General features: G+C 50.6%; 1 protein-coding gene across 1 annotated transcript in view; it reads left to right on the top strand.

The window, feature by feature from the left end:
- Positions 1-21,617: 21,617 nt before the first annotated feature.
- PHACTR3 (phosphatase and actin regulator 3) overlaps positions 21,618-27,919 on the top strand; it is a 218,227-nt gene continuing 211,925 nt past the window's right edge. Inside the window, exon 1 of the mRNA XM_084775018.1 lies at positions 21,618-21,776. Within this exon, the coding sequence (XP_084631144.1) occupies positions 21,674-21,776 (103 nt within the window). The 5' untranslated portion in view covers positions 21,618-21,673. The remainder of the gene's footprint in view (positions 21,777-27,919) is intronic.

Here is a 27,919-nt window from a genome sequence, read left to right as displayed (position 1 = left end):
CTGCTGCCATGCCTTCCCCACCTGCTGCCATGCCTTCCCCACCTGCTGCCATGCCTTCCCCACCTGCTGCCATGCCTTCCCCACCTGCTGCCATGCCTTCCCCACCTGCTGCCATGCCTTCCCCACCTGCTGCCATGCCTTCCCCACCTGCTGCCATGCCTTCCCCACCTGCTGCCATGCCTTGTCCACCTGCTGCCACGCCTTCCCCACCTGCTGCCACGCCTTCCCCACCTGCTGCCATGCCTTCCCCACCTGCTGCCATGCCTTCTCCACCTGCTGCCATGCCTTCCCCACCTGCTGCCATGCCTTCCCCACCTGCTGCCATGCCTTCCCCACCTGCTGCCATGCCTTCCCCACCTGCTGCCATGCCTTCCCCACCTGCTGCCATGCCTTGTCCACCTGCTGCCATGCCTTCTCCACCTGCTGCCATGCCTTCCCCACCTGCTGCCATGCCTTCCCCACCTGCTGCCATGCCTTCCCCACCTTCTGCCATGCCTTCCCCACCTGCTGCCACGCCTTCCCCACCTGCTGCCACGCCTTCCCCACCTGCTGCCATGCCTTGTCCACCTGCTGCCATGCCTTCTCCACCTGCTGCCATGCCTTCCCCCCCTGCTGCCATGCCTTCCCCACCTGCTGCCATGCCTTCCCCACCTGCTGCCATGCCTTCCCCACCTGCTGCCATGCCTTCCCCACCTGCTGCCATGCCTTGTCCACCTGCTGCCACGCCTTCCCCACCTGCTGCCACGCCTTCCCCACCTGCTGCCATGCCTTCCCCACCTGCTGCCATGCCTTGTCCACCTGCTGCCACGCCTTCCCCACCTGCTGCCACGCCTTCCCCACCTGCTGCCATGCCTTCCCCACCTGCTGCCATGCCTTCTCCACCTGCTGCCATGCCTTCTCCACCTGCTGCTATGCTTTCCCCACCTGCTGCCATGCCTTCCCCACCTGCTGCCATGCCTTCCCCACCTGCTGCCATGCCTTCCCCACCTGCTGCCATGCCTTCCCCACCTGCTGCCATGCCTTCCCCACCTGCTGCTATGCTTTCCCCACCTGCTGCCATGCCTTCCCCACCTGCTGCCATGCCTTCTCCTTCCATGCCTTGTCCATCCAGGGCCACACCTTTATTGCCATGATGTAATGATCTCACTGAACCATAAGGCATAATAAATCCTTCCTTAAATTTAATATGTCAGGCATCTTGCCCCAGCAAGTTCCTAACAGTGTGTTGTCTCCTGATCTTTGAAAACAAAAAATCCTTGCAATCAGCAAACTGTGGGCCTGCTAACACCATCACAGTTGAGCAAAATGGTGCCATGATAATCCTGGGTTGACCATGTAGGGTTATAAAAACTCTGGCCCTGCATGTCGATGAGGGCTGTGGTTCAGGAGTGTAAAGCCACACACACACACACACACACACACACACACACACACACACACACACACACAGTTGTTTTTATGTGCCTGGGCCACAATGCACTTCAGCTTTGTTGAGGTTCCTCTAGTACACCTGTTTTTGGTAAATCTGCTCTGGCCATCCTTGACTTGTTTCTTCCAGGAGACTTAGGATCTCTGAGACCCTTGTGTTAGTTTCTCTTCTTCGCTGAGATGAGACACTGTGGCCAGAAGCCACTTGTGGGGGAGGGGGGAGAATTTATTCTGCTGCATAGTGCCCGAGGGATACGTTCTGCCATGGAAGGGGGGAAGTGTGGCAGAATCAGGAAGCTGAGAGCTCACATCTTAAACCAGTGAAGCAGAGAGAACAAACCAGAAGCAGTGAGATGCTCCGCTCTCAAGGCCCGCCCCAGCAACGCATCTCCTCCAGCAAGGCTGAGCCTCCTGACAGGGACAAGTGTCCAAGTACCCAAGGCTGTGAGGAAATCTCTCACTTAAAACTACTACAACTCCTAATCCACAGGCAGCTTAGAGGTCCCCGGGGACCATGAGGCTCAGCTGTGCAAACACTTCTGAGAGAGGCAGCCTGGGGTCCTGACGAGGTAGGACAAACAGAAACAACTAAGCGGGCAGGAGAAGAGGAAAAACACCCTCTGGTTTCTCTCCCTTTCATTTGCTGGCTGAGAGTCAAGATTCTTCAAAACACTCAGGCAAGCCAGCACTGCCTAGAGAGATGATGATGTGGCTCCCCAAGACATCTGAGGCCAAGGGGCTTCAGAAGAGCACACGGGTTGCGCTCACCTGGGGCCACCATGTTTGTGGCCTTGAGGTGAACTGTCTTGCCCCTAAATCTAAACAAGGGCCCCCACAGAACCACCTCACGATTTCATCTACAGAAGGAAAGAAAAAGCCAGAGAAGTAAGTGAACCAGCTCAAGTGTCCCTGCTTTACACAAGTCCCTCGTGGGTGTGGGTAACTCCTCCGGGTGCTGCTCCCGTGTTCTCCCCTCCGCCATGTCCTCCCAGCAGGAATATATTATTAACACATCACTAGGTCTTGTTTCTGATTGGGAAGTGAGTCTCAAATTCATGGCACTTCTTCTCATTTGTCCCCTTCCGCAGCAGGGTCATGACCTTCGTTCTTTGACCCCTAAGCTTGAGAGAGAGGGGGGGGGCTCCAGTTGCTATGAGCAACCACTGGCATCTCGTCTGATGCGTTCTCTCCAACCCCATCTATTTCTGGGATTGGTCGGAGGGAGGGTGCAAAATGCCTTTAGCCAGGTTGAGACAGAGCTATGGTGAGATTTCTAGGGGAGACATAAAGATGTATGTGTGGGAGAGAGAGAGAGAGAGAGAGAGAGAGAGAGAGAGAGAGAGAGAGAGAGGGAGAATACGAGATGGCAGTGTGACCTTGGCCCAGGACCAAGCTGGATGGGCTCTGGCTACATAGCACCGTTAGATTGGAAGTTCAAATAAATAACCAATGCTTTTCTATTGTAAATATGTCCTAAATACCGCCTGGGACATGCTTATGCTGCGCAGATGAGCATCATATGTCTGAGATTTGTGTCTGTTTGGATATTGTATCTTTTCTGGTGACCTCACATGATCAAACCACTTTGTGGGGAAGGCAGGAGGCGGGCTCGCAGAGCCTGGCAGGAGCCAACGTATGTGCTAGAAGGTCAGAAGAAACCAGACAGCAGAACGCAGTGGCATTTTATACAAACACAGTCATGGGTGAATTTTTTGTTAACATGTTGTACTGAAATTAAATTTATACAAACAAAGAAATATTTTAGATAGTTTTATCACCTGCTCAATGCACCTAGGAAATGCTGAGCCTCCACGGCAATACCAGAAGTGGCCACCAGAGGGCACCCTGCAACTTCCTGGCCCACAGTTTGCCCGGGAAATGGCAAACAAGCACCTTCTGGAGAAGCCCCTGCCCTGCTCTTCCTTCTACAAACATTCCCATTTTTGTCCTCAGCCATTTTTCTACTTGGACAGATATATCACTGAAGTCCGTCTACTCTGACGTTCCCAACATCGAAGTGGAGTGAGGACTCCGAGCATGTGCTGGGACCAGCCAGGAGCCTGTCCCTGGAGGATTAGAGCAAGTGGCTGGTGGAGCGCTAGCTATTTCCTGGGAAGATGTGAAAAGATATCTATTCATCCCAGATAGGGTGTGATAAGAGATCGAGGAGATGGCCCTACCCAAGGCTAGCTTGGGTGTCAGTGACTTTATTCTCCCTGTTGTGATGAGCTACCCAACAAAAGTATTTTAGAAATATTAAAAAGGTAGGGTTTACATTGGCTCGCAGTTTGTTGGAAGTTCAGTTAATTAAGGTGGGAAAGGCGAGGTGGGAAGTGAGCAGCAGGTGGGGAGGAGTGGGAGGCAGGTAGGGAGGAGTGGGAGGCAGGTAGGGAGGAGTGGGAGGCAGGTGGGGAGGAGTGAGAGGCAGGTGGGGAGGAGATGGGAGGCAGGTAGGGAGGAGTGGGAGGCAGGTAGGGAGGAGTGGGAGGCAGGTAGGGAGGAGTGGGAGGCAGGTAGGGAGGAGGGAGGAGGCAGGTGGGGAGGAGTGGGAGGCAGGTGGGGAGGAGTGGGAGGCAGGTGGGGAGGAGGTGGGAGGCAGGTGGGGAGGAGTGGGAGGCAGGTAGGGAGGAGTGGGAGGCAGGTGGGGAGGAGTGGGAGGCAGGTAGGGAGGAGTGGGAGGCAGGTAGGGAGGAGTGGGAGGCAGGTGGGGAAGAGTGGGAGGCAGGTAGGGAGGAGTGGGAGGCAGGTAGGGAGGAGTGGGAGGCAGGTGGGGAAGAGTGGGAGGCAGGTGGGAGTGGGAGGTAGCGAGTGACATTTGCATCTGTAGTCCAAAGCAAAAGCAGCTAAGTGGTGTTTGGCTTACTCTCTGCCCTTCCCTGTTAAGCTGGGCACCTTAGCCACAGCATGGAGCCATCTCAGTTCTGGGTGGCTCTTCCATCTTTACCTAAGCTTCTCTGGAGTCTCCCAAACACACACCTAGAGCTGTGTCTCCTAAGTGACTTTATGCCCAGTTGAGAGGAGATTTTGGGGGGGGTGATGCAAGTGCATGGGTGACTTAGGCAGCTACATCACCAACAAACCGAAACCCTGGAGCTCTCAGCACAGCTTGCAGGCAGCTCCACCAGAGAGTCTCCTCTCCCTCTGAGAACGAACCTTCTCACAGGGGAGAAGCTGGTGAGTCCTGTAACTGTCTCTGAGCTGGGCTTCAATTTAGAGGGAGTGGCTGCTCACCACTGTGCTGTAACTGCTGGCTGACAGGATGAAGGTCACCTGACAGAGGTCGAGACCCAGGGTGGGTTGTCCATCCCAAGAGCTAGACCAGTGTGGAGACACCATACGGGAGCTAGTGTTCAGGCCTGTGCAGGAGGCGAGGGTGGCACATACTCCTGATGGTGATGGTGCTTCTTGAGCCAGTAGACAGGAAGGGCCTGTGGAGAAGGCCCCAGGGCACACTGCCCAGAGTAGCACCCTTATGTCTATCAGTCATTTCATTTAATGACTTTCATTTAATGGGTTTCATTTAACTCATGGCACAGAGAGAAGGGCTATTCCTAAGAGACACAGCTGGGATTTGTACCAGTACTGTGGAGGAAGCGGCTCCTGCGTAACCAGGCTTACCTTCACCCCCAGCCTTTGCAGACATCCACAGTCATAAACAGCCTGGGTCCTAGTGTCAGAGGACCCACTCATAGTATTATCACAGGTAACCTTCCTGGTAGAGGGAAAAGTGCATTGTGGGAGGCAAGGCCAAGCCCAGCTGTTCACAGGTAGTGTGATCCAGGAGGGCACAAGAAGGGCCCCTGGGTGAGGCTTCCAGAAATCTGTCCAGGATGACAGCTGGGACATGACTGCTCAACCTCCTCCAGCGTCAGATGCAGACCCCAGGGACATCACCAGCTTCTGGAGATCATGCTGGGTCCCCTGGGGGGCAGTGCATGGGGGGGGGTACTTGTCTGTCCTTGTCACTTGTGAAACAGGACCCACCAGACACTGTGGGGACAATGATGTCACCAGCGGCAGCTCCCCGTGGCAGGGGTGGGAGGTGGAGGCCAACAGAGGCTGGAAAGTGGTCAAGGCCACAACAGCTCAGTCACTTCAGAGTTCCCACTTGGAGTGAGAGAGAAAGCTGGGCCTGGCAGGACGGATCCAGCTTGGAGGGCAGAATGCGCACCAGGGACACGTGCTCTGGGCACTCCGCAAGCAGTCCCATTCATGCCATACATATTTTAAGTTTGATTAAAAAAAAAAATCCTCAAACCAGAAACAAAATGTTAAAATTTGTCTTTGAGCCTCATTCCCTTTGTGATAATAAAAATGTCCCACCAAAAGCATCTCGGGGAAGAAAGGATGATTTTAGTTCACAGCTCCAGGCTGCAGTCCATGATTGCCTGGGTGTCACAGTGTCAGGAGCGTGAGACAGGTGGTCACACCCTCCTCTCAGTCAAGAGCAGAGAGAAATGTATGCTTGGCCCATGTTCCTCACTCTTTTGAGGGGGGGCGTTGTTTGTTTTGTTTTTTGAGACAGGGTTTCTTTGTGTAGTCTTGGCTGTCCTGGACTCACTTTGTAGACCAGGCTGGCCTTGAACTCACAGCGATCCACCTGCCTCTGCCTCTGGAGTGCTGGGATTAAAAGTGTGCACCAACATGCCTGGCTATATTCCCCACTCTTATACTGCCAGCTTATACCACTGCCTAGGGAATGGAGCCGCTCACGGTGGTGGGTCTCTTCACCTTATTAACATACTTAGGACAGCGTCCCACAGATGCCAGGCTAACCTGGCTCAGACAGTGCCTTGTTAAAACGTTTGTACCAGATTGTGCCAAGTTAACAATGGAAAAGATCCATCACAGCCTTGCCTTTCTTACGGAAGATGAGACAGACAAAAGAAAACAGGTGTTGCAGGACGCGGACAAGCTAAAGCCCTAGTACAAGGACCCTATAGTTACGGAAATGCTATGGCGACTCCCTTGAGGCAACTAACAACAGAACTGGCATGCAAGCCCACACAGTTCTGCTTGCAAAGGAACTGGAAGCCAAGTGCCACGTAGGCATCCCACACCCAGGTTCATCTCAGTCATATTCTCGAGAGGTGGAAGTAGCAGCAGGCAAATGCTCCGAGGGAGACAAGGCCTACACAGACGACAGGCTGTCGGTCACGACACCCGCCACAGAGCGGATGAGCTCTGAGGGCTGAGTTGCTTTTCCATTGTTGTGATAAGGCACCGTGGCCAAGGCATCTTACAGAAGAAAGAGTTTATCGGGGGTGGGGGGCGGGGGAGGGGGCTGACGGCTTTTAGAGTCCATGACCATCGTGGCGGCAGACACGGCAGCTGGCAGGTGGCATGGCACTGCATCAATCGCTAAGAGCTTACGTCTTGATTCACAGGGATGAGACAGAGAAAAACACTCAGAGCGGCTTGGGCTTTTGAAACCTCAAGGTCAGCGGCGGGGGTGGGGGGGGGGCCCAGTGACACGCCTCCTCCAACAAGGCCACACCCCCTAATCCTTCCCAAGCAGTCCCACCAACGAGGGTCCAAGTACTCAAATATATGAGCCTATGGCAGTCCTTCTCATTCAAACCACGAGATCCTATGAAAAGTTAATTGAGCCAGCTACACAGGGATCAAAAAGTACATCCTGGTGCCTGGAGCTGTCAAATTCCCAGAGGCGGGAAGGAGAGTGTGGGAGCCAAAAGTTGGGTGAGAATGGTGAACATTAATGTTTCAGCAGACACGGAGGTTCAGTTTAGAAGATTAAATATGCTCTGAAGATGGTATTTACAGAGCATCATGGACTCGGCACCGTGGAATTGGATGCCTCAGTGCGTTAAGATGTTAGTTCATATGCCATGTGCATATCAAGAAAGAAGAGCAAACAGGGATAAGAGAAGGAGGCAGCGGAGAAGGAACGGGGCTGCTAGTGGAGCCCTGGGTGCCCGGGACACAGATGGTCCGGGACGAGCATCAGGGAGCAGCCGTAGCTTTGCTGCATCTGGACAACGGCCTGGCCTCTAAATCATTGGGTACCCCATCCTGAGTGAGGTGACCAGTGTGTGCTCCCAGCCTGAGAGGGCGCCAACCCCAGGAAGGCACAACAGCTTGGGGGTGAGTTTCTGGACCTTTCTGTCCGAGAGGGCTGCACAGCTCCGCGAATTGTATCTGTTGTGTAGAGCGCTGTTTGCTCACAGATACGAGTGAACCAGGCTGCAAATAGCTCAGATGGTAAAGGAATTCCCTTTGCGATCATGAAGACCTGAGTTGATCACTAGGGCCCACACATCAAGCCAGGCGTGGTGGTGCATACATGCAGTCCCAGCACTGGAGAGGGGCAGGCAGGAGTCCCTGGGGGCTCACTGACCAGCCTGCCTAGCAGGTAAGCTCTAGGCCAGTGAGAAAGCCTGTCTCAACAAACAAATAGCCCCTAAGGAAGACAACTGAGGTTTCTCTGGCCTCCATGTGCACTGCATACATGTATACCAACATGAAAATGTACACACACGTGCACATATACATGCACACACATATATACATACATACACAGATACACAGATACGCTTATGCACACATGCACATGTACACATGTGTACACACGTGTGCACGCAGACATTCACACAAATGCATGCCTGTGTGCGCTTGCACACACACACACACACACACACACACACACACACACGAGAATCTTTCAAGAACACAACAGATCCTTTGTCCAAAGCCACTTTTCTCCCTTTTTTAAGCAATTGCTCTCCGTACTCTTGACTAGATGTTTGCGTTTGGATGTGCACTGTCTCCCACGGTCTCCCATGGCTGAAAACTTGGCCCCAGCTATTGATGCTGACTTGGGAGGTCATAGAACCTACCTGGAGGAAGTAAGTCATTGGGGGTGGGTCTGGGGGTTCAATAGCCTGAACCCACTTCCTGTCCACTCTCTGCTTGCTAAAGCCTACCAGTGTGTGAGGAGTCCAGTCTCCGGGGTTTCAAGCTCTTGTTGTCATGAGGTCAGCCGTGCCGCCCTCTGTGATGGACTGCAGGCTTGAACCTACGAGCCAAAATAGATCCTTCCTCCTTTAAGTCTCTTCTGTCAGGTTCCTTGTCTTAGCTAAGTCAATACTCTGACTTCTCCTTTGAACCGTGTTTCCCCACCTTATTGGCTCCCATTTCATTAATGACACTGATGAATCTCTGTCACATTCATTTTTATGAACCATCATCCTTTCTTTGGCACAGACAACATCCAGGTGTCTTCTGAAAGCTTTAAACAGAACATTCCAATGATAAAACAACTTTAAAGTGTTGTTGTTGTTGTTGTTGTTGTTGGTTGCTTAGGGTTTTTTTGTTTTTTGTTTGTTTGTTTGTTTGTTTTTGAGATAGCATCTTGCTATGTACTCCAGGCTGGCCGTGAAGTTACAATCCCCCTGCCTCAGCCTCCTAGGTGCTGGGATTGCATGTGTATGACATCATTTCATTCGGGTGGCATCCTCAACAGAGTGCTGAAGGGTCTGCACCTCTGTTCACCTTTCTGGGTCTCTCATGGTTTGTTCAGTGCGTCTATGCTGCCTATGGCGCTCATCTGTTAGCAACCTGGGTGCCATCTTGGTTTCTTAGTTCTTCAATCACCGGTGGCTTGTGCTCTCATGACCCCTGTTTCACTAAGAACAGTAATTGGTTCTGGTTTACTGTTAGCTGTGTTATTTATCTCTTGTTGGGGCCTAATTTATATAGTTATCCTTCTCATTGGTTTGGCTAAAACCATTATATCCAGCATAGGCTCTCATACACTGCGCCCGTTATAAAGCATTCACTCCTCGAGTGTGAGCTCATGATGGAATCCTGGGCTCCAGCAACCCCAACAAGCTAGGCTTGGCCATCTGGCTCATCAGCCCAATTAAAGAGACTAGAAATGGTGGGAAGAAAAGAAAAGAGATGCATTTGGTGCGGCCACAGTGGGAAGGAGGGCAGATGGGTAACCCCAACAACCCCGAGTCAACACTCTAGAGAGACACAGACTGAGGGGCTGGGTGATGGCTCAGTCAACAAAGTGTTAGGCTGTCAAACCTGCAAACCTGTGTTTGACTCCCAGAACCCGCACTAAATAAGGCAGGTGTGGTGGCGTGTGCGCATAACCCCGTGTGAGGGAGGCATGGACTGGAAGCTCCGAGCCGATGAGAGACTTGACCTCAGAATATCAGGTCGGTGATTCCTGAACACACACAACACACGTGAGATCAGACAGAGATGCAGAGATCTGGAGCATAGCGCAGCGAGATTGTATTCCCACAGAGGCACTGGGTGGGAGAGAGCAAGAGCAAGAGTGTGGCCTCGGAGACATAGGAATAATGGCCAGCAAAAAGAGACAGGAAGTAGGTCCGAGACAGACTGTCCCACAGCCAGGCCTGTAGGGTTCCAGGGTCTGATTCAGATCGGACACACACTGTCCAGTTGGTTGGCTTGCTCAATGGATTGCAACACTCTCCTAATCCAGACAGCGTCAGCGTTGCACCTGAAGGGCTGGCCTCTCCAAGGTCAGCACCGGCCTGGGGGCCCTGTGCCCACATGCAGGCTACAGATGCTTCCCAGCCAGCCTGACTCAGAGACAGGAACCAGCCAGGCCAACGAATGTGCCTAGAGATTGGCAAGGTGGCTCAATGGAAAGCTACCTGCTGTGCAAACTTAAAAACTTGAGTTTGGTATCCTGAACCCACGTAAATGTAGAAGAGAGAACCCATCTCCATAAAGTTGTCCTCTGGCACACACACACACACACACACACACACACACACACACACACCCCTCCACCGATCTCTCAATCAGCAACTGCTCCTGAGCATGCAGAGGGCTGAGGTCCCTTGTCTGGCTTGTTTCCAGGTGCTGCAGAGACTGCAGGGGCACCAGTAGTAGAACTGAGTGAAACTGGTAGGAGATGAAACCTTCCTGGGGCCTGACGTGGCGGCCACTCTCTGTCCTCCTCAAATGACAGCCCAGTCACCCCAGGTCATGCTTGGCTACCACATCCTGAAGGGAGGGTATCCATTTAGCAAAAGGAAGTCACTGGTATCAAGCATAAAGTTTAACCTGAGTTACTTCATATTAACATAAGAAAACTGAGTCCAAAATACCACCCCACCTCGCTATGGGTGCATGTACATGTGTAAAGAAAATTAATTATTCTATTAATATTAATTAAAATTGATTATTAATACAGCAGCAGTTATTTCTTAACAGCAGTTATTTTATAAATAAAAGACACAAAAAAGGTGTTAGATTTATAACAACCCTTAAAACACTAGGGCTGGGCAGATATCAACCCTCGAAGCTATCTTGTCTGCTTCCTGTCCAAAGTCCCCATAAATACTTGCACATGTCCCACCTGGGCTGCTTCTGCTCCATGAGGCAAGTCCTCAGAGCAAGCTGCTCTCAGCCATGTGCTCCTGGTTACGCTAACCCACGGCAACCTGCTTGCTCTTTCCTCCTTCCTCTCTCCCCTTTTCCTTCTGTGACCCCCCCCCCCAACAAGCCCACAAGCCTTAGCTCTGCCTACCTTTCTTCTGCCCAGCCCAGGCAGTCAGCAACTTTATTAGCCAATCAGGGAAAATTGGGGAGCACTCCTTACCTCACTTGGATATAAGAGATGGCTCAACATACATTGGCCCATGGCAGGGCAAGAACCAGATCTCAGGACACTGAAATCATCATCTGAAAACACAGTGCACAAGACCCTCCTCCAACATACATGTTCCTGTATTCGCATGTGTGTACGGGTGGAAGTCGTAGGGATACTGGGCATTTTCTCCCACTGTCCTCTCTCTCCATCCTGTCTTTTGAGACAGGGTCTAACCTGGAGCTCCCTGATTTGGCAATATTAGCTGGCATGGAGCTCTAGGAATCTGCCTGCTCTCCAGCACTCTGATCACAAGAGCTGCCACCATACCTGCCTTTTTACATGGATGCTGGGGATCTGGTCCTTACACTTGAGCAATCTTCCCAGTTCCACACAGTACTAACTTCTTAGTTTAAATAAGAGACTGGAGACTATCTATCCTTGTCTCTCTCTGCTTTGGACTCCATGCATCTCGGCTTTCTCCTTTCTTGGGAGAACTCTATACATCTGTTGCTGAGCTCCTGAGCAGAGCACAGGGGACTCTGCTGTGCCCTAGGCCAGTGGCTGGATGTTCCTGGGGCCTGGGAGGCCTCCTTGGGAAGGTGTGTAGAGCTGAGGGCCGGAGGCTGGAGCTGAGGGAATAGCTGCTGCTGGACCCACAGGCAGGGGATTCGGGTGGGGTGAGGGCCTAGCTTGGATGGTCCTGGGGCCCAGCAAGTCTCCTCAGGAAGGTGGGCAGGGCTGTAGGCTGTAGGCTGGGGCCCAGCAAGTCTCCTCAGGAAGGTGGGCAGGGCTGTAGGCTGTAGGCTGGGGCCCAGCAAGTCTCCTCAGGAAGGTGGGAAGAGCTGAAGGCTGTAGGCTGGGTGCTCCTGGCATCTACCAGGTCTCCTCAGGAAAGCAGGTCAGTACATTTGGCTTTATGTTGAGGTATTCGATCCATTTGGAGCTGAGTTTTGTGCCAAGTGATAAATAAGTATGAATCTACTTGCATTCTTCCACTTGCAGACATCCACTTGACCAGCATCATTTGTTGAAGAAGCTAATTTTTTTTCCCAGGGTGTATTTCTGATTTCTTTAAAAAAAAAATCAGTTGTCCAGATGTGTGTGGATTTCTGTTTCGGTCTTCAATTCTATTCCATTGATCAATGTGTCTAGTTTTATGCCAGTATCATGTGGTTTTTATTACTCTAGCTTTTGTTGTACACCTTGAAATCTTGAAATCAGGGTTGATGATGATACCTGTGGAAATTCTTTTATCATACAGGATTGTTTTTAACTATCCTAGGGTTTTTGTCTGTCCATATGAAGTTGAGAATTGCCCTTTCAAGGTTTTTAAAGAATAGTGTTAGAACTAGGCATGGTGGTGCACACCTGCAATCCCAGCACCAGGGGAGGCAGAGGCAGGCACATCTCTGTGAGTTCGAGGCCAGTCTGGTCTATAGAGTCTAGGAAAGCCAAGGATACACAGAGAAACTGTTAAAAGGAAAAAAGAAAAAAAGACGTGTTGGAATTTTGATGGGGATTGCATTGAATCTGTAGATTGCTTTTGGTAGGATGGACATTTTTACTACCTTAATCCTACTGATGCATGAGCATGGGAGATCTTTCCATCTCCGGTTTCAATTTCTTTCTTCAAGACTTGAAGTTTTTTGTTTGCTTGTTTGTTTGTTTGTTGTCATGCATGTCTTTCACTTGCTTGGTTAGAGTTACTTAAAGATATTTTATATTACTTGAGGCTGTTGTGAAAGGTGTTGTTTCCCTGATTTTTTTTCTGTCAGCCAATTTGTCAGTTTTCATTTGTTTATAGGAGAGATACTGTTGTTTTTTTTGGGAGGGGGCGTTGTTTTTTTATTTTTGTTTTTAGTTAATCTTGTATCCGGGCACTTTGCTGAAGCTGTTGATCTGGTGAAGGAATTATCTGGTGGACTTTTTTGATTCACTTATGTATATTACCATATCGTTGCAAATAACAAGTCTTTGATTTTTTTCTTTCCGGTTTGTATCCCTTGTTCTCCATCAACAGTCTTATTGCTTTAGCTAAAGCATCAAGTACTATATTGAATAGATATGGAGAGTGTGGGCAGCCTTGTCTTGTTCCTGATCTTAGTGGAACTGCTTTGAGTTTCTCTCCATTTGATTTGATGTTGGCTATAAGCTTTCTGTAAGTTCCCTTTTAATGTTTAAGTATGTTCTTTGTATCCCCAATCTCTCCAGAACTTGTCACTAAGGAGTATTGGATTTATTCAATGACTTCTTCTGCATCTAATGAGCTGATCATATGTTTTTTCTTTCAGTTTGTTTAATATGATGAGTTATGTTGACTTCCTTATGTTGAACCATCTCTGCATCTCTAAGATGAAGTCTACTTGATCATGGTGGATGATCTTTTTAATGTGTTCTTGAATTCGTTGTGAGTATTTTATTGAGGGTTTGTTTTCATTCATGTTCAAAAAGGATATTGATCTGTAATTCTTTTTCCTTGTTGAATCTTTTATATGGTTTGGGTATCTGGATGACTATGGCCTCATAAAATTAATTTGGTAATGTTTTTTTTCTGTTTCTGTTTTGTGGAATAGTTTGAGGAGTATTGGTGTTACTTCTTCTTTAAAAGTCTGGTAGAATTATGCACTAAAACCATCTGGCCCCGGATTTGTTTGTCTGTGAAATGTTATTGATTGCTTCTATTTTACTAGGGGCTATAGGTATATTTAAACTATTTATCTCATCTTTATTTAACTTTGGTTAGTGATACCTATCAGGAAAATTATCCATTAAAATTTATTTTTAAATTTTTTTAGATTTTCCAATTTTTGTGGAGTACAAGTTTTTAAAGTATAACCTAATAATTCTCTGGATTGCCTTGGTGAGTGTTGTTATGCCCCTTTTTGTTTCTGATTTTGTAAATTTTTGTCTTCTTTTTCCATCTTTTAGTTTGTTTGGATGAGAGTTGTCTATCATGTTGGTTTTTGCAAAGAACCAGCTCTTGGTTTCATTGATTCTTTGGTTCTATTTTATTGATTTTAGCTCTCAGTTTGATTATTTCCCACCATCCACTTCTCTCCGGTGTGTTGACTTCTTTTTGTTCTAGAGCTTTCAGGTGTGCTGTTAAGCTGCTAGTATGAGATCTCCTCAACATTAAAAAAAAAATGTAGTCTTTTAGTGCCATGAACTTTCCTCTTAGAACCACTTTCATTATGTATGATAAGTTTGGGTAGGTTGTGTTTTCATTTTCATTGAATTCTACAAAGTCTTTAATTTCTTTCTTTCTTTCTATCTTGGCCCAGTTTTCATTCAGTAGAGAGTTGTTCAGTTTCTATGAGTTTGTAAGCTTGCTGTTGATATCCAGTTTTAATCCATCGTGGTTTGAAAGGATGCAGAGAGTTTTTTCTTTTCTTCTCTTTCTTTCTTTTCTTTTCTTTTTTTTTTTTGTATCTGTTGAGACTTGCTTTCTGACTGAGTTTGTGAGCAGTTTTGGAGAAAGTTCCATGAGGTGCTGAGAAGAAAGTATGTCCTTTTGTGCTTTTATGTTTGGGTGAAATGTTCTGTGAAAATATTTTAGGTCCACTTGATTCATAATGTTTGTTAACTCCAGTATTTCTCTGTTTAGTTTTTGTCATGTCCATTGGTGAGAGAGGGTAGTGGTGTTTCCCATTACCAGTGCTTGAGGGTCAATATGTGATTTAAGTTGTAGTAGCATTTCTTTTACAAAAGTAGGTGCCCTTGTGTTTGGGGCATGGAGCTTAAGAATTGAAACTTCATCTTGGTAGACTTTTTTTTTCTTTGATGAGTATGAAGTGTCCTTCACTGTCTCTTTTGATTGATTTTTGGTTTGAAGTCTATTTTGTTAGATAAACGCTTGCTACTGAGGTCCGTTTTCTTGGACAATCTTTTCCAACCCTATATTCTGAGGTAATGTCTATCTTTGATGTCGAGGCATATTTATTGTATGCAGTGAAAGGATGAATACTGTTTCTTCATCTATTCTGTTAGTCTGTGTCTTTTTTTGTTTGTTTGTTTTGTTTTTCGAGACAGGGTCTCTCTGTGTTAGCCTTGGCTGTCCTGGACTCTCTTTGTAGACCAGGCTGGCCTCAAAGTCACTGTGATCTGCCTGCCTCTGCCTCCCAAGTGCTGGGATTAAAGGCGTGCACCACCATGCCCAGGTTAGTCTCTGTCTTTTTATGGGGGGAATTGAGACCATTGATATTGAGAGATATCAATGACCTATGATTTTTCATTCCTGTTTTGTTGCTGCTACTGCTGCTGCTGCTGCTGCTGCTGGTGGTGGTGGTAGTGTGTGTGTGTGTGTGTGTGTGTGTGTGTGTGTGTGTGTGTGTGTGTATGTCCTTCATCCTTTTAGTTTCGCTGGTGTGCAATTATTCATTTTCTGTGGTTTTGTGGGTGTAGTCTACCTCCTTGGGTTGGAGTTTTTCTTCTAATGCCTTTTATAGGGCTGGATTTGTAGATAGATAATGTTTTAAATTTGGCTTTGTTGTAGAGTATCTGGTTTTCTCTATCTATGGTGATTGAAAGTTTTGCTAGGTTTAGTAATCTCACCTGGTATCTGTGATATCTTAGAGTCTGTGGAGCATTTGTCCAGGACCTTCTGGCTTTTAGAGTCTCTGTTGAGAAGTCTGGTGTAATTCTGATAGGTCTGCCTTTATATGTTACCTGCTCTTTCCCCCTTGCAGCTTTTAATACTTTTTCTTTTTTCTGAATGTTTAGTATTTTGATTATTATGTGGTGAAAGGACTTTCTTTCATGGTCCAGTCTATTGGGTGTTCTGTGTGCTTGTGTATTTATAGGCATCTCCTTCTTTAGGTTAGACAAATTATCTTCTATGATTTTGTTAAAAATATTTTCTTTTAGCTGGGGTTTTCCACCTTCCTATTATTCTTAGGCTTGATCTTTTCATTGTGCCCCTGTTTTCCTGAATGTTTGTGACAGTAACTTTTTAGATTTGACATTTTCTTTGATAGATTTACCAGTTTCTCCTCTCTTATCTTTAGTGGCTGAGGTTCTCTCTTCCATTCTCGTATTCTGTTGGTGAAGCTTGTCTCTGTATTTCCTACTCTCATTTCTAAATGCTTGATTTCCAGAATCCCTTAGCTTGTGTTTTCTTTATTGTTTCTATTTCTATTTTTAGGTCTTGAACAGTTTTATTCATTTTCTTCAACTTGGACAAGCCTGAGGTAGTGGCTCTACTGGGTAAACAGAGAGAGTTGGAGAAGGTCTGTGGGCAGCCTACACGGTCTTATGGAAGGTGTGGCTTGTGGCTGAGCAGCAGGTATCTGCCTGAGTTGGAGTCTGGGACACAGTCATGACTGGGGGAGGAGAGACTAGGAGGGGATGGTCTGTGGGGTCCACGGGAGGCATGGAGGTGGGGGGAAGGGAGGCTGTGGCTGGTGTTCTGTTGCAGCGCTAGGGGCAAGGCTGAGGGATTGGGTGTCTTGGGATTTAAAAAAAAATTATTTTGATTTTATGTGTAGGTGTTCTCTCTGTCTGTTTCTCTGTCTATGCATCATGTGCATGCCACACCTTTTACATCCAGAAAAGAGTGTAGGATCTCCTGGGACTGGAGCTACAGATGGTTGTGAGTGGATATCTGGGTGCTGGGACTCAAACCTGGATCCTCTGGAAGAGCAGCCAGGGCTCTGAACCATGGAGCCATCTCTCCAGCCCTTAGTGTCTGTCTTCAAATGCCTGTTTCTCTGCCAGCTGGTAAGATAACTTGGCTGGGTATAGTAGTGGTCTTGACTGGCAGGTGTGCTCCTTCACGTCGTCCTGGATGCAGGGCTTATGCTGAGCTGCCTGATGTGATCCTCCTTGAGGGGAGTCTCTCCCCTCTCTGAAAGCTCTTCAGATTGTTTTGTGCTGCGGTATTCTGACTCTAATGTGTCATGGACAGGTTCTTCTCCTCGGCCCCGAGGATGTGGCAGCACCTGCTGTACCCTGTACCTTCCGCTGTCAGAGCTGAGCCGATTGACATCTGAACTACTTAGTAGGTCTGCATCTAGCTCTCCCCAATTCCTCCTGCGTCTGGCTTCTGCCCTGTGGCTGTGACAGGCTGACCCCAGGCTACTTGTCTCTTGTCCTCTAGCCCTTAGAATGGCTTGGTCTTAATCAATCAACTCCTTTTCAGGATGGTGCCCAGACAAGACCCCCAGAAATACCACGAGTGACAAGATGGAAATCCTTTCCATTGCCGCCCTGTCACACTGGATGAGATTGTCTCACCAACACCCTTGGGCGGGTTTCAGACTTGGAAGAACCACAGGCTTGTTCTGAGGCTAGGACAGCAAGTCTATTTTTACCATGACCACCTGGCTTACCTTTTGGATGACGCACCTGGCTTCTCTCCCACAACTGGGGTGCCGTGCTTGTGCTCTGAGTGGCTTGGTTTCTCACCGTGTCATCTTTTCTGTTTTTGTATGCTTTTTGGCTGTCTTATCCCGGCTTTATGATTTTTTTTTTTTTTTGGCTTTTTGGGACAGGGTTTCTCTGTGTAGCCTTGACTGTCCTGGACTCTCTTTGTAGACCAGGCTGGCCTTGAACTCACAGCAATCCACCAGCCTCTGCCTCTCAAGTGCTGGGATTAAAGGCGTGTGCCACCATACCCAGCTGTATGATTTCTTTCTTCTTTCAGGGTATGTGTGTGTGATGTGCATACATGTTTGTTTCTATTCACACATGTGTGGGTTCACATATTTGTACATGTGTGGTGTGTGTATTCATGTGTTTGTTTGGGGGGTGTGTATGTGTGTTTGTGGTGTGTGTTTGTGTGTGTGTAAAAGTCTGAGGTTGATGTTAGAGTCTTCTCTTCTTTGATCACTCTTTTACCTTACTCTGAGGCAAGGGCCCTCAGTCAATCCCAGAACTCCTCACTGCAGCCAGTCAGCTGAGTCAACTTTTCCAGGCATTCAGTCTCTGTCCCCTTAGGCTTGAATTACACACAGGTGAGCCGCCAAGCTCACATGGTACTTACATGAGCTCTGGGACCCAAAGTCCCCTTGCTCATGTGGCAAGCTCTTTACCCACTGAGACATTCTCCCTCTGTGCATTCTGATGCTCCGGCCATCTTGCTCCTGTGTGTAGGGGCTTCTGTTTGTTTGATGTCTTGACTCTTTTTTGATTGTGTTACTTGGAGGCTGTGAGTGAGTGAGTGGTGTGTGTGTGTGTACACTTGAGTGCATGTATATGCATACACCATGTGTATGCAGTACCCACAGAGACCAGAAGAGGGCATTAGATCCCCAGATCTGGAGTTCCAGGTGGTCGTGAGCTGCCATGTGGATGCTGGGAACGGAACCCAGTACTCTGGAAGAGTGACCAGTGGTTCTAACGGGCGCAGCATCTCTCCAGTCCCAGAGCTGACACTTCTTAATGATGACAATACACAGCGGCTTCCTTCAGGGATCTTCACCCTTGATCCCTGTTTTACCTTTCAGTGTTCCAGCACCCAAAGCCACACCTTAACCAGGTAAGAGCAGCAGAGGCTGTGTGTGTGTGTGTGTGTGTGTGAGGCATGTCTTGCCTGGCCATGATTCTATCAGATGTGATCAATCAACCAATCAACCAATCAATCGATCACAACACATTGTTACTGATACTTGAGACAGCCCAGGGGCCCTGCTGATTTCAGAGACCCCTGCCAACAGCATGGAGAAAGAGTGCTGTGGGGGGGGGCCGAGCCATGACCTGTACACACGTATAGATGCTGATGGAGATGTTTCCATGAACCAAGCCTGATTTACCTGTAACGTATAAGATCAACAGCCACTCTCTAGTGTCTGCCCTAAGCTGCCATGTGGACTGTTGTTCGTTATCCCAGCTGGCTCCCCTGAGTCAAGAGAAACTCCCAGCACAGACAGAGACAGTGGGGCTGGAGGGGGTGTGCGCACACGTGTACACGTGTGTGTCTTGACATTTCGGCCTGCTTCATAATCGAATGAAAATGAAGCCCATATTTAAAAAAACTACTAATGCCTTCAAGTTGGCAATAGTTGCACAAAAATCCAAGCAGGAGGCCTTTGGGACAAGAGGCTTTCATGAAGCCACTCGGGCACAGAGCTGACAGGAAGAGCTGGCCTGAAGACTAATGAGCTTGTTCAGTCATTTCTCTGTGTCCTCCCTTCCCCAGGTGGCTGTCTGGAGAGGTCCCTTGCTTTAGGCTGAGGAGACTGGAGGCTCTGGTGGACTCTTACCCCCACCCCCTTTTGCATCTCTTGTGGTGTCACCAACTCTGCCTATAGGCTTCCACTCTGCCTTCCCTGTGGTAAGTGCTGGTTCCACTAGGGGCTGTGTAATGGAGACAGGCTCTGGGGTGTGGAAGAACTACAGGGAAGGAAGGAGTTGATGCTTGGTCTGGGCACTCCTGGGTCCAGCTGTGTCCACCCCAAGCCCTTCTCAAGCATTTTCTAAGGACAAGGATTTTGAAATGTTGTTTTGGCCCCGGGCAGATGGCGCCATCTTTAGCCTATCAAGCATTGCACTGAGTGGGCTGCAGCGTGGGGCTGATGGCCAAGTTCTTGAGCTGCAGGTGAGCTCAGCCGGAAAGAAGCCCTTCCCAGACCAATCTATGAAGGTAGGTGGATGACCACTTCTGAGCGATTACTCTGGGCCATGAGCCCACTCCAGGCCTGAGGGTTGGTATACAGTCACCAAGAGGAAACAGGAAGCGAAGTATGTGAGGAAGGGCTTGTTTCCTGGTTGGAGGTGTAATCCATCATGACAGCTAAGATGTGGGCAGCAGGAATAGGAGGCAGCTGCCTCACACTGCCTCGGACCCCAAAGCAGACGGCACAGGAGGAAGACAGTTGTTACAAGCTTCAAGGCCTGGTCAGTCCCATGAACCCACTCCTTCTAGCTAGGCTCCGCCTCTGCGAAGCTTCACAAGTCCCCAAAACAAATCTCACCAGCTGAGGAGCGAGTGTTCAAACACATCGTAGTTGGTGAGGGGGCTTCCCAGGGGACCACGGAACCACTGGTACCGGCAAGCGGAGGGCTGTTCACAACAAATGGCCATTGGGTGGCCAGAGACGAAGCCTAGGGCTGTTCTTTACAACCCAGGCCGGCAGCAGCAGGCAGGGCTGGTGTGTAGACAAAATGACTGCTCTGTGTGCACGGGACCGGGAGGCTTGGGAAAGGGAAACCCAAACACCCAAGCTGCAGACTAGATGGGAAGAAAGGGACAATGTGTAAGCAGGGTCTTGGAAGACCGGGAGGAGTTCACCAGACCATCCCATTGTGCTGGGCAAAGAACAGTCCTGACCACAAACAGCCAGACATCAGCCAGGTTTGGAATCCTGACTGACCTCCGTCCCGGCCTCGTAGAGAAAATGACTTCACTCCCCTGAGCCGCAGGGCGTCCTCGACAGAGCTGAGGGTAGAGGAGACCCGAAAGAAACAGGAAGAGGAAATGGGGCCTGACAAAGCCCTTGCTCAGTTGCGGGTTTCCACAGCTACACTGGACAAAACAGTCTGTTCTCCAGCCACAGGAAGGGAGTTTAGTGCAGCGCCACCTAGTGCTGGCTGAGAGTTGTTACGTAGTTAAAAGTTCTGAGGGTGGAGGCTGACAGGTCCCAACAGATTGGGCCGGGGCTTCCATAGAAGGTGCAGGTAGGCGGGACACCTGGCCTACCAGATCTGTGACTCAGGGCTCTCCCCACCTGCTCATAGGAACCTACTGGATCCTGCCCTCGCTAGGGATGCGTAGACTAGAGGGCTGCAGAGATGCACTTTGAAAGCTCTCAGAGACAGGAGGACAGTGCTGTGGATATCGGCTCTGGGAACCCCTGTGTGTCACACCGAGAGTTTCAGAATGAGGTGGGTGACCTGGCTGTCTGGCGCCCAGGAGGAGGGACCAGGGTTCCCCTCAGGCAAGACTGGGTTTTGAACCCTGCACTCCGCAGAAGCCGCTGGGACCTCTGCGGACTTCCACCACAGGGTCTGGGGTCAAGGAAGAGCTTGGAACTGTGTGAGGCTAGGAGGGATTGTAGCAGGACTAGCTGTGTGTTTTGAAGCTAGCCCTTGGAGGCAAGGGTCCCACCCCCCACCCCCCTGCAGTACTCAGTAGGAAAAGAACAGCTTTATTTACTAACGACGGCGGGTACAGGGCTTGCTAGAGCGCAGTGATGGCCCCTGCGTCTTACAGCGGTCATACAGCGAGCCGGTGGGCAGTCTAAGGGGCTCACCACGAGGACACACCGTCTCCAGTTCTCGATTCTGCTTGGTGTCTCATTTCACCTTCCTAAATCCTGTATTAGGCACAAGAAATACCAGGCTCAGAGATGTGAAGAGGCTAGTCCAGGATCCGGGATCCCGCAGCTGTTCTAACCTCACAACCTCCTTACTACGTTATTAACCCCTGGCGGTCATCTCCTGACAGACTGGTTGTTGGCAATTCCAGGGTTATCCCAGATTCTTTGAGTCAAGTTTCCTAACACCAATCTGGGCAATGTCCAGGAGGTCAAGGTCACTGCTGAGCCCCTCTGTGCCTCCGCCCTGAGAAGGGGCCGAGCCTTACAAGGCGGCGCCACCCCCGCTCCAGTCTCGCCCCGCCCCGCCCCGCCAGCTCCTTCCCAGCCCCGGTTCTGCACAGTGCTTGGAGGGGCGGATACAGCCCGGAGCTGCACACGCCTGGCCTTCAGGGAGATGCGTGGTCAAAGCAGGGGGCACGCCCGCTGGCCCGCGCCTCTGCGCTCGCTGCTGCGGGCCTTAGGGCCCCAGGACTCCACTACCCAAGGCTTGGAGCAAGGTAAGTACGGAAGGGATCTGGGGTCCCGGACACAGGCGGGGCTGGGCGACCTCCCTGGAGCCCCCTGTACTGCCCTTGACTGCAGCGCCACAGCCAGGATGCCCGCTGCGCCCCAGCCCCAGCGCTGGCGCATCCTGCTTCCTCCTGCAGCAGTCTTAGGTATCTGTCCCTAAACAAGGGCAACGGGTGCTGTGGGCAGGAGAACTGGCCCGTGAGCTCATGACGGATTTGGAATCTCCCCCCTCTGATGGCGTAGTTGCCCCGCTGTAGTTGGCAGACACGTGACATCGCCATGCCTCGGTTTCCACCTCTGCAAAATGGGGGCGACTCATCTTTGAGCGGCGATAGAGGGGTACAGCTAGCTATCCGACAAGAGCTCCAGGAGTGCTGGCCTTTCTTCAAAGCTGGCTCCCAGAGCCTCGCCCCCTGCAGGGCAGACACCTGGTCCCAGAACCTTGGAGCTAGTTCAGCTGCAGTTAGTTGAAAGACTGGCCCGAGAGAGGATGGGGCGGCGCGAGCGGAGTGGGAGGGAGAGGCAACCCTTGAGGGAACTGCAATGCTCAGAGTCCCACCTGGTCCAGGGACGAGGCACCGGAGACGGGAAGGGGTGCAGGTCTCTGGAGACGAGGCCTGTCCTCAGTGGCCTTGGCTCAGGATGGGGCGGGTTGTGCTGTCAGAGGGGAGTTAGGACCGGGCTTCCTAGTTCTTCCCCTAGCATTCTTCCGGTGGTGGGGGTTGGGGGTGGGGGTGGGGGTGCTCACTCCAGGCCAGCGGTCCCTGTCTTCTAGAACTTGAACTTTCAAGCAGCCTCAGGTGATCTGGGATCAGATTAGTCCAAAAACTGGTTTAGACCAGGAAGGGCAGTTCTGCCCTCACCTGGTGTGAGGGATTCATTGTCTACAACATGGAAGCCAGATGTGTCCTGTGGTCCTGTTCCCGCTCCCCCTCTCCCCCTCCCCCCCAGCATGCTCAGCCCAGCATCTCCTCTTTTCTCTCATCCTGAAAGATACTTGGCTAGTTCAGGATGCTGTGGTTGGGAAACTTAATGCATGGAGTCACAAAGCAATGCTAAGAGGAAAAGCCAAGCACTCTGGGATGTTGGGTATTCCATACTGGATATCGAATGTTCCATAGGACTCCCTTTAGGCACCTTGGTTCAGTGCGTGTGTCTGACTGAGGCACTCTATTGCTGACTCCTACGTACTGAGCATCAGCTGTCATGCCTATGTTTAATGGGGCCTGGAAAAGAGTTTAGGTACACTGCCACCACCAGGGAGAAGGCTTCCTCTGGGTTGGCCTCTTTGGGGTGATGCCCTCTAGCCAGCACAGAGTGGGTATTCCTGAGCCTAGAGGCGCCCTATTTTGCAGCACTTGTGCATCAAATGCTCAGGGAGGATTTGAGGACAGGACTTTTGTAGCTCTTCTGCAGGCCAGCGCCCTCAGAGCGTCTGTGTGTGAGCTACCTGCCTGCTTATGCAACACCTCACCTGTTCCACATGTACTTTCAGTCATCACATTTTAAAAATAGTCCCGTGGCCTCCGCCCAGGCTTCGGCCCTGGCAGGGCTCCGCCACTGTTGACCCACTTTTTTGGCAAAGAGAGGGAGCCTGGAGTCAATGGGTCAACAGACATCACTGTTCTCAAAGCACTGCAGGTGCAGAATCAGATGCTGGGGTGCTGCACAGGATGGGAGAAAACACCCCTAACAGAGGAATTGTTGTTTCTGGGGTCTAGCCTGCTGGGGAGCAAAGAAGCGTCCTAGAAACGAAGGAGCTCTGAGCCAGGGGAATGGAGAATTTGAGTCTGGGACAATCTGGCAGCAACTTTAGGCTCTGTGATAATTTACCTCTATCTCCCTGCGCAGTCCCAGACTGCTTGTAGGCTTGAGGCTGAGGAGAGAGCGCTCACCTGGCTGGCATATGGCAGCAGCCTCTTAGGGTGTTTTCAGGATTCTGGAAAGTGGGGGGGGGCACTCTGAAACATCTTCATAGTGGGGGCTGATGGGAGCTGTTGGCCTGGCTGCCCCAAGTCCAGGATGCTCCGTACTTCTGTGGCTGTGCTCCGTGGTTGGTGGTGCCCTTCACGGAGTGGTGGAGGGCTTGGCGGGGAGGAGGAGGCAGGATGGTGGAGAATTGTAAGGGAAGATGCAATCCCAAGACGAAGGGGCTAGTATTCAGAGGCCCTGCCAAGGAGGTCTGGACAAGGGGGTGGGGCGGGCAGAGCTGGGTCTGGAGGCTGCAGACTGAGACTCAGCAGATGCACTGACCACTAGAAGAGGTCACTTGTGGGACAGGATTGAGGCAGAGAAGGTGACGCTCTCACTCTCTGGGTTTCAGTATTGCATTGCTGTGCTATGGTGGAGGGACCCAGAGTCCAAATACCGGGGGTCAGCTTTGGAGCGAGCTCTAGGGGCCAGGCTGTGGGCTGCAGCTCTTCAGCCACTTTGGTTACCAGACTTGGAGAAAGTATCTGGACTTTTTGTTCTAGACCCAAAGAAGAGTGTCCAGAAACCACGGAGCCTCTCTCCCATGCTTACCTGCACTGGTTTCTGGAGCTGGCTCTGGGTGAACCATAGCTCCAAGCCTTAAAGGTAACAGGAGCTGTTTAATGGTGGCTTAGAGTGCTTTGCACAGGACCACATTAGCCCCTAGTTCTGCAGACTCCCGTGTCTGCTTAGGAAGCACTGAACTGTCTTGGACTATTTCTGTACCAAATGAATCTAATACTTTTTTTTTTTGAAGGAAAGGCATGATTGATGGTATCAGGACGTGTCCCAGCCGAGGCTCATTAAAAGTGGTGGCCTGAGGGGCCATGAAAGGCACTGAAACCTAATGCTTTGTTTTGCTGGTTCTGCACACCTTAGGGCTGAGCAGGGCTTCCCAAAGGCGGGAGCTCTGAGGACCCACAGAGGGTCTGGGCTGCCCAGTTCTTTTGAAAATTTTAATGACAACCAGGTGGACATAGCAGGCATTTCTGCTGTCCTGAGTGCAACGGAGGAGACCCCAGGAAGCAAAGGGTCACCCGCCAGTTCAGGAAGCTGAAGGGCCAGAGCCTGGGCTACAGACTCCTGCCTCTAGCTCTGAGCCTGTGCCAGGCCTGGGCTGCATAGGCTACTTCTGAAGCCCAGCTCTCAGGCCCCCCCCAACCCCAGGCCAAGGCTGGCACCTGTGTCCTCTTCACAGCGAGGGCTGAGAGGTTGTCCATAGGGGAGTCAGGGGATGTCAAGGAAGTGGCAGGCTGCCTCCAGGTTCCTTTAACCCTACCTGCTTTCCAAGTACTCCTTGGCATGGCCGAGCTGTACACCTGTGCCCACCTGGCCCACAGAACCTGTCTTGACAGGTGTGTGTCTGGAGGCAGAAGGCAGTCCTGGTGCCTGACATCCATGCTCAGCAAAGTCCTTGAGTGTGACCCAAGGTTCCCCTGTTCAGGAGCTCACGGCATACTTGGAGATGCAGATGCCTTCTAAGCCAAGGGCTTTCAGGGTTACCTGGGTCTTCCCACCCCAACCCTGCAGGCACACTCATCTGCTCCTCCCTTCTTTGAGGACTGTTGCCTGCATGCTGGCTTGGCCTGGGACTGAGCTGATCACTCTTGTCTTTTCATATGTTTATCTCTGTGTGTGTGTGCACGGGCATTCACGTGTGTGAATGCAAGCACATGCGTGCTATGGCTCATGGGTGGCTCTCCATTGATAACTTCAAGTGTCCCCCTCACGTTCCACCTTGTTTGAGATAGGGTGCCTTTCTTGTTTTTTATTCAAGCTAGTCTGTGAGTTTTTGGGGGTTTCTCTGCCTCTGTCCCCCCAGCTCTCCCACAGGAGCTCCAGGATGACAGGCTTTGAGTCATTCTAACTCAAGTTCTCACACTTGCTTGGAGCCATCTCCCTAGCCTGGTCGCTCCTTTTCTGTAGCAAGGGATAAGAGAGATTGCCACTCTTGGGTATGGACCTGGCTCTAGTTGGTACTCAACAAATAACTTTTGGATGAACGGGGAGCATTGTCCTCTTACACAAGTCACAGGACTTTGTGCCCAAACGGGGACACACTTATGTGTTACCGGTGCAGTCTCCAGATGCAAAGTGAAAGCATAAGTGAGCCCCAAACCTCCGCCCGCCCCTCACTGTCTCCAGGAGGCAGCTGCAGTTAGGGTCAACCTTGCCTGCCTGGTTTCCTAGCCCCGCACTTGAAGGTGTCAGTGCAAAACATCCCCCATGGCTGCCTGGAAGCACCATAAAGAACGGGCAAGGCACAGCACGCCTTGTTCTGTGACCGCAGCTCCACTCGGCCCTGTGCCTTGGACTTTTTATCTGGGTTAACAGATTCTGTCTAGTTGCTTTAGAATATTCTAGGTCCTGTCATTCCATGCTAAGGTTGCTAGAGGTCATGGTCTTAATGAGTTGCAGCCAGTGAACTCGCAGCCTGGGCAGCCACAGTGCCTCTGGGCAGACATTTCTGTCTCCTTGAGGTGTTTTCCTGAGGATGAGGGAGGACATTAGAGCATATTGTGTGCCCTGCTGTTCTCACAAGGCCCTGCCCTGTTGCACAATCCTGGTGGTACTCCACTCACTTCATTTGGAAATTGTGCCCGTCCTCTAGAAGAGAAGTGGATTTTGCTGCTGTCATTTGCATCCCAGGCTTGTTTGATAGAGCATAGTTGTTAGCTCTGGATTCAAATCCTGCCCGCATGCGGCTTCTTCAATGTCTCTGGCTTGTCTTATAACTGTCTGTAGTGTCCTTAGTCCAGAAGCAGTAGTTTTCACCCAGGCTTCCTATGATGACTGTAAAGGGACTTTTGCCTACACATTGTTGTGTCCTCCTCTTCGTTGTCCACCGTGACTTCCCATTGTCAACATGATGAGACAGAGCACAGGTATTTAATGGCGCCGAACATGGGCAGGCACGCGTGGTCTCATGACAGTGCACACAGTGAGAAGAGGCTGTGACCAGAATTGGGTTTTGGAATGAGTGGCAGATGTGACTTCATCGATACAGTTCTCTCTAATGGTCTCACCTTCATGAGCCTCCCACACTCACTGACAAGAGGTCTCCAAGGGACTGCCTACTTCTCACAGCCCTGGCTGCTCTCTGAGGCTGGGCCTGGTGAGAGACTGGCTTGTGCCCCTGGGCAGAGAACCTGGAGGCCTTGCTCTGAGCTCAGCCTGCCTTTGTGAACTTCTCTATGTAACACCCTGTCATATATAGAACAGAAGCCCAGCGTGCACAGAGAAGTGTTTTAAGGAACCCCAGAGGCGGGGAAAGTAGCTCAGTCACTAACACTTGCCTGCCACTCACTTATCAGGACCTCAGTTCAGACGCCCAACCTGGCATAGTGGTGTGTGTCTATAATCCCCGTACTGGGGAGGTAGAGACAGGAGCATCCCTAGGTTTACTATTGCATAAACTCCAGGTTCAATAAGAGATCTTGTTTTTCCAAAAATACTGTGAAGAGCAATTGAGAAAGAAACCTGGTGTGATCTCTGGCTGACACACTCTTACACACATGTACACACTTGTGCACACACACATGACCACAGCCAGTGGCACACACTGCTTACACCAGACTTCTTGCCTGGGTGGACAGGCTTTGAGTCTGTCCACAGGCACCATACTGGCTGGGGTATGGTGCAGAGGGACAAGGTGGGCCTGGGCACGACTTGGTTGTGGATGCTGCAGCAGGTGGGTTGGGGCAATGACTAGTTGCACATCAGCCTGGTCACCTGGGGACGGTGCTAGAGGGACAGTTAGCTCATTCTGGAAAAGTACCAGATATGAGCCAGTAGGCATGCGCTTCTTGGCCCTTGACTGCAGGGGGCTGAGTCCTTCTGGGGTCCCATGGAGAGCAGGCAGGGACCTCTTCAGGGGTCCTAAGTGGGGCTCCCACCCTGGCAGGTGCCAGCTATGTCAGTTGCCAACATTCAGTGGGGAGGGAGACATGGCACCGGTGGTCAGTGTCTGGTGGGCATGTGCATCTGTGAGTAGTGAGGGCAACACACCCTGAGGGGAGAGAGGTGGGAGATGTTTGAGAGAAGTTGGACAGTTGACCTTCACACAGTTTGTGCTCTCACCTTAACATTGTCAGCTGAAGTGTGCACGCGCTGAACAGGTGACACGTGTGAGTGTGCACTCCAGGGAGCGTGTGCATCT

The sequence above is a fragment of the Acomys minous genome (genome assembly GCF_964271855.1).
Source record: "Acomys minous genome assembly, chromosome: 3".
NCBI lineage: Eukaryota > Metazoa > Chordata > Mammalia > Rodentia > Muridae > Acomys > Acomys minous.
This window is presented reverse-complemented; position numbering and strand designations above follow the sequence as displayed.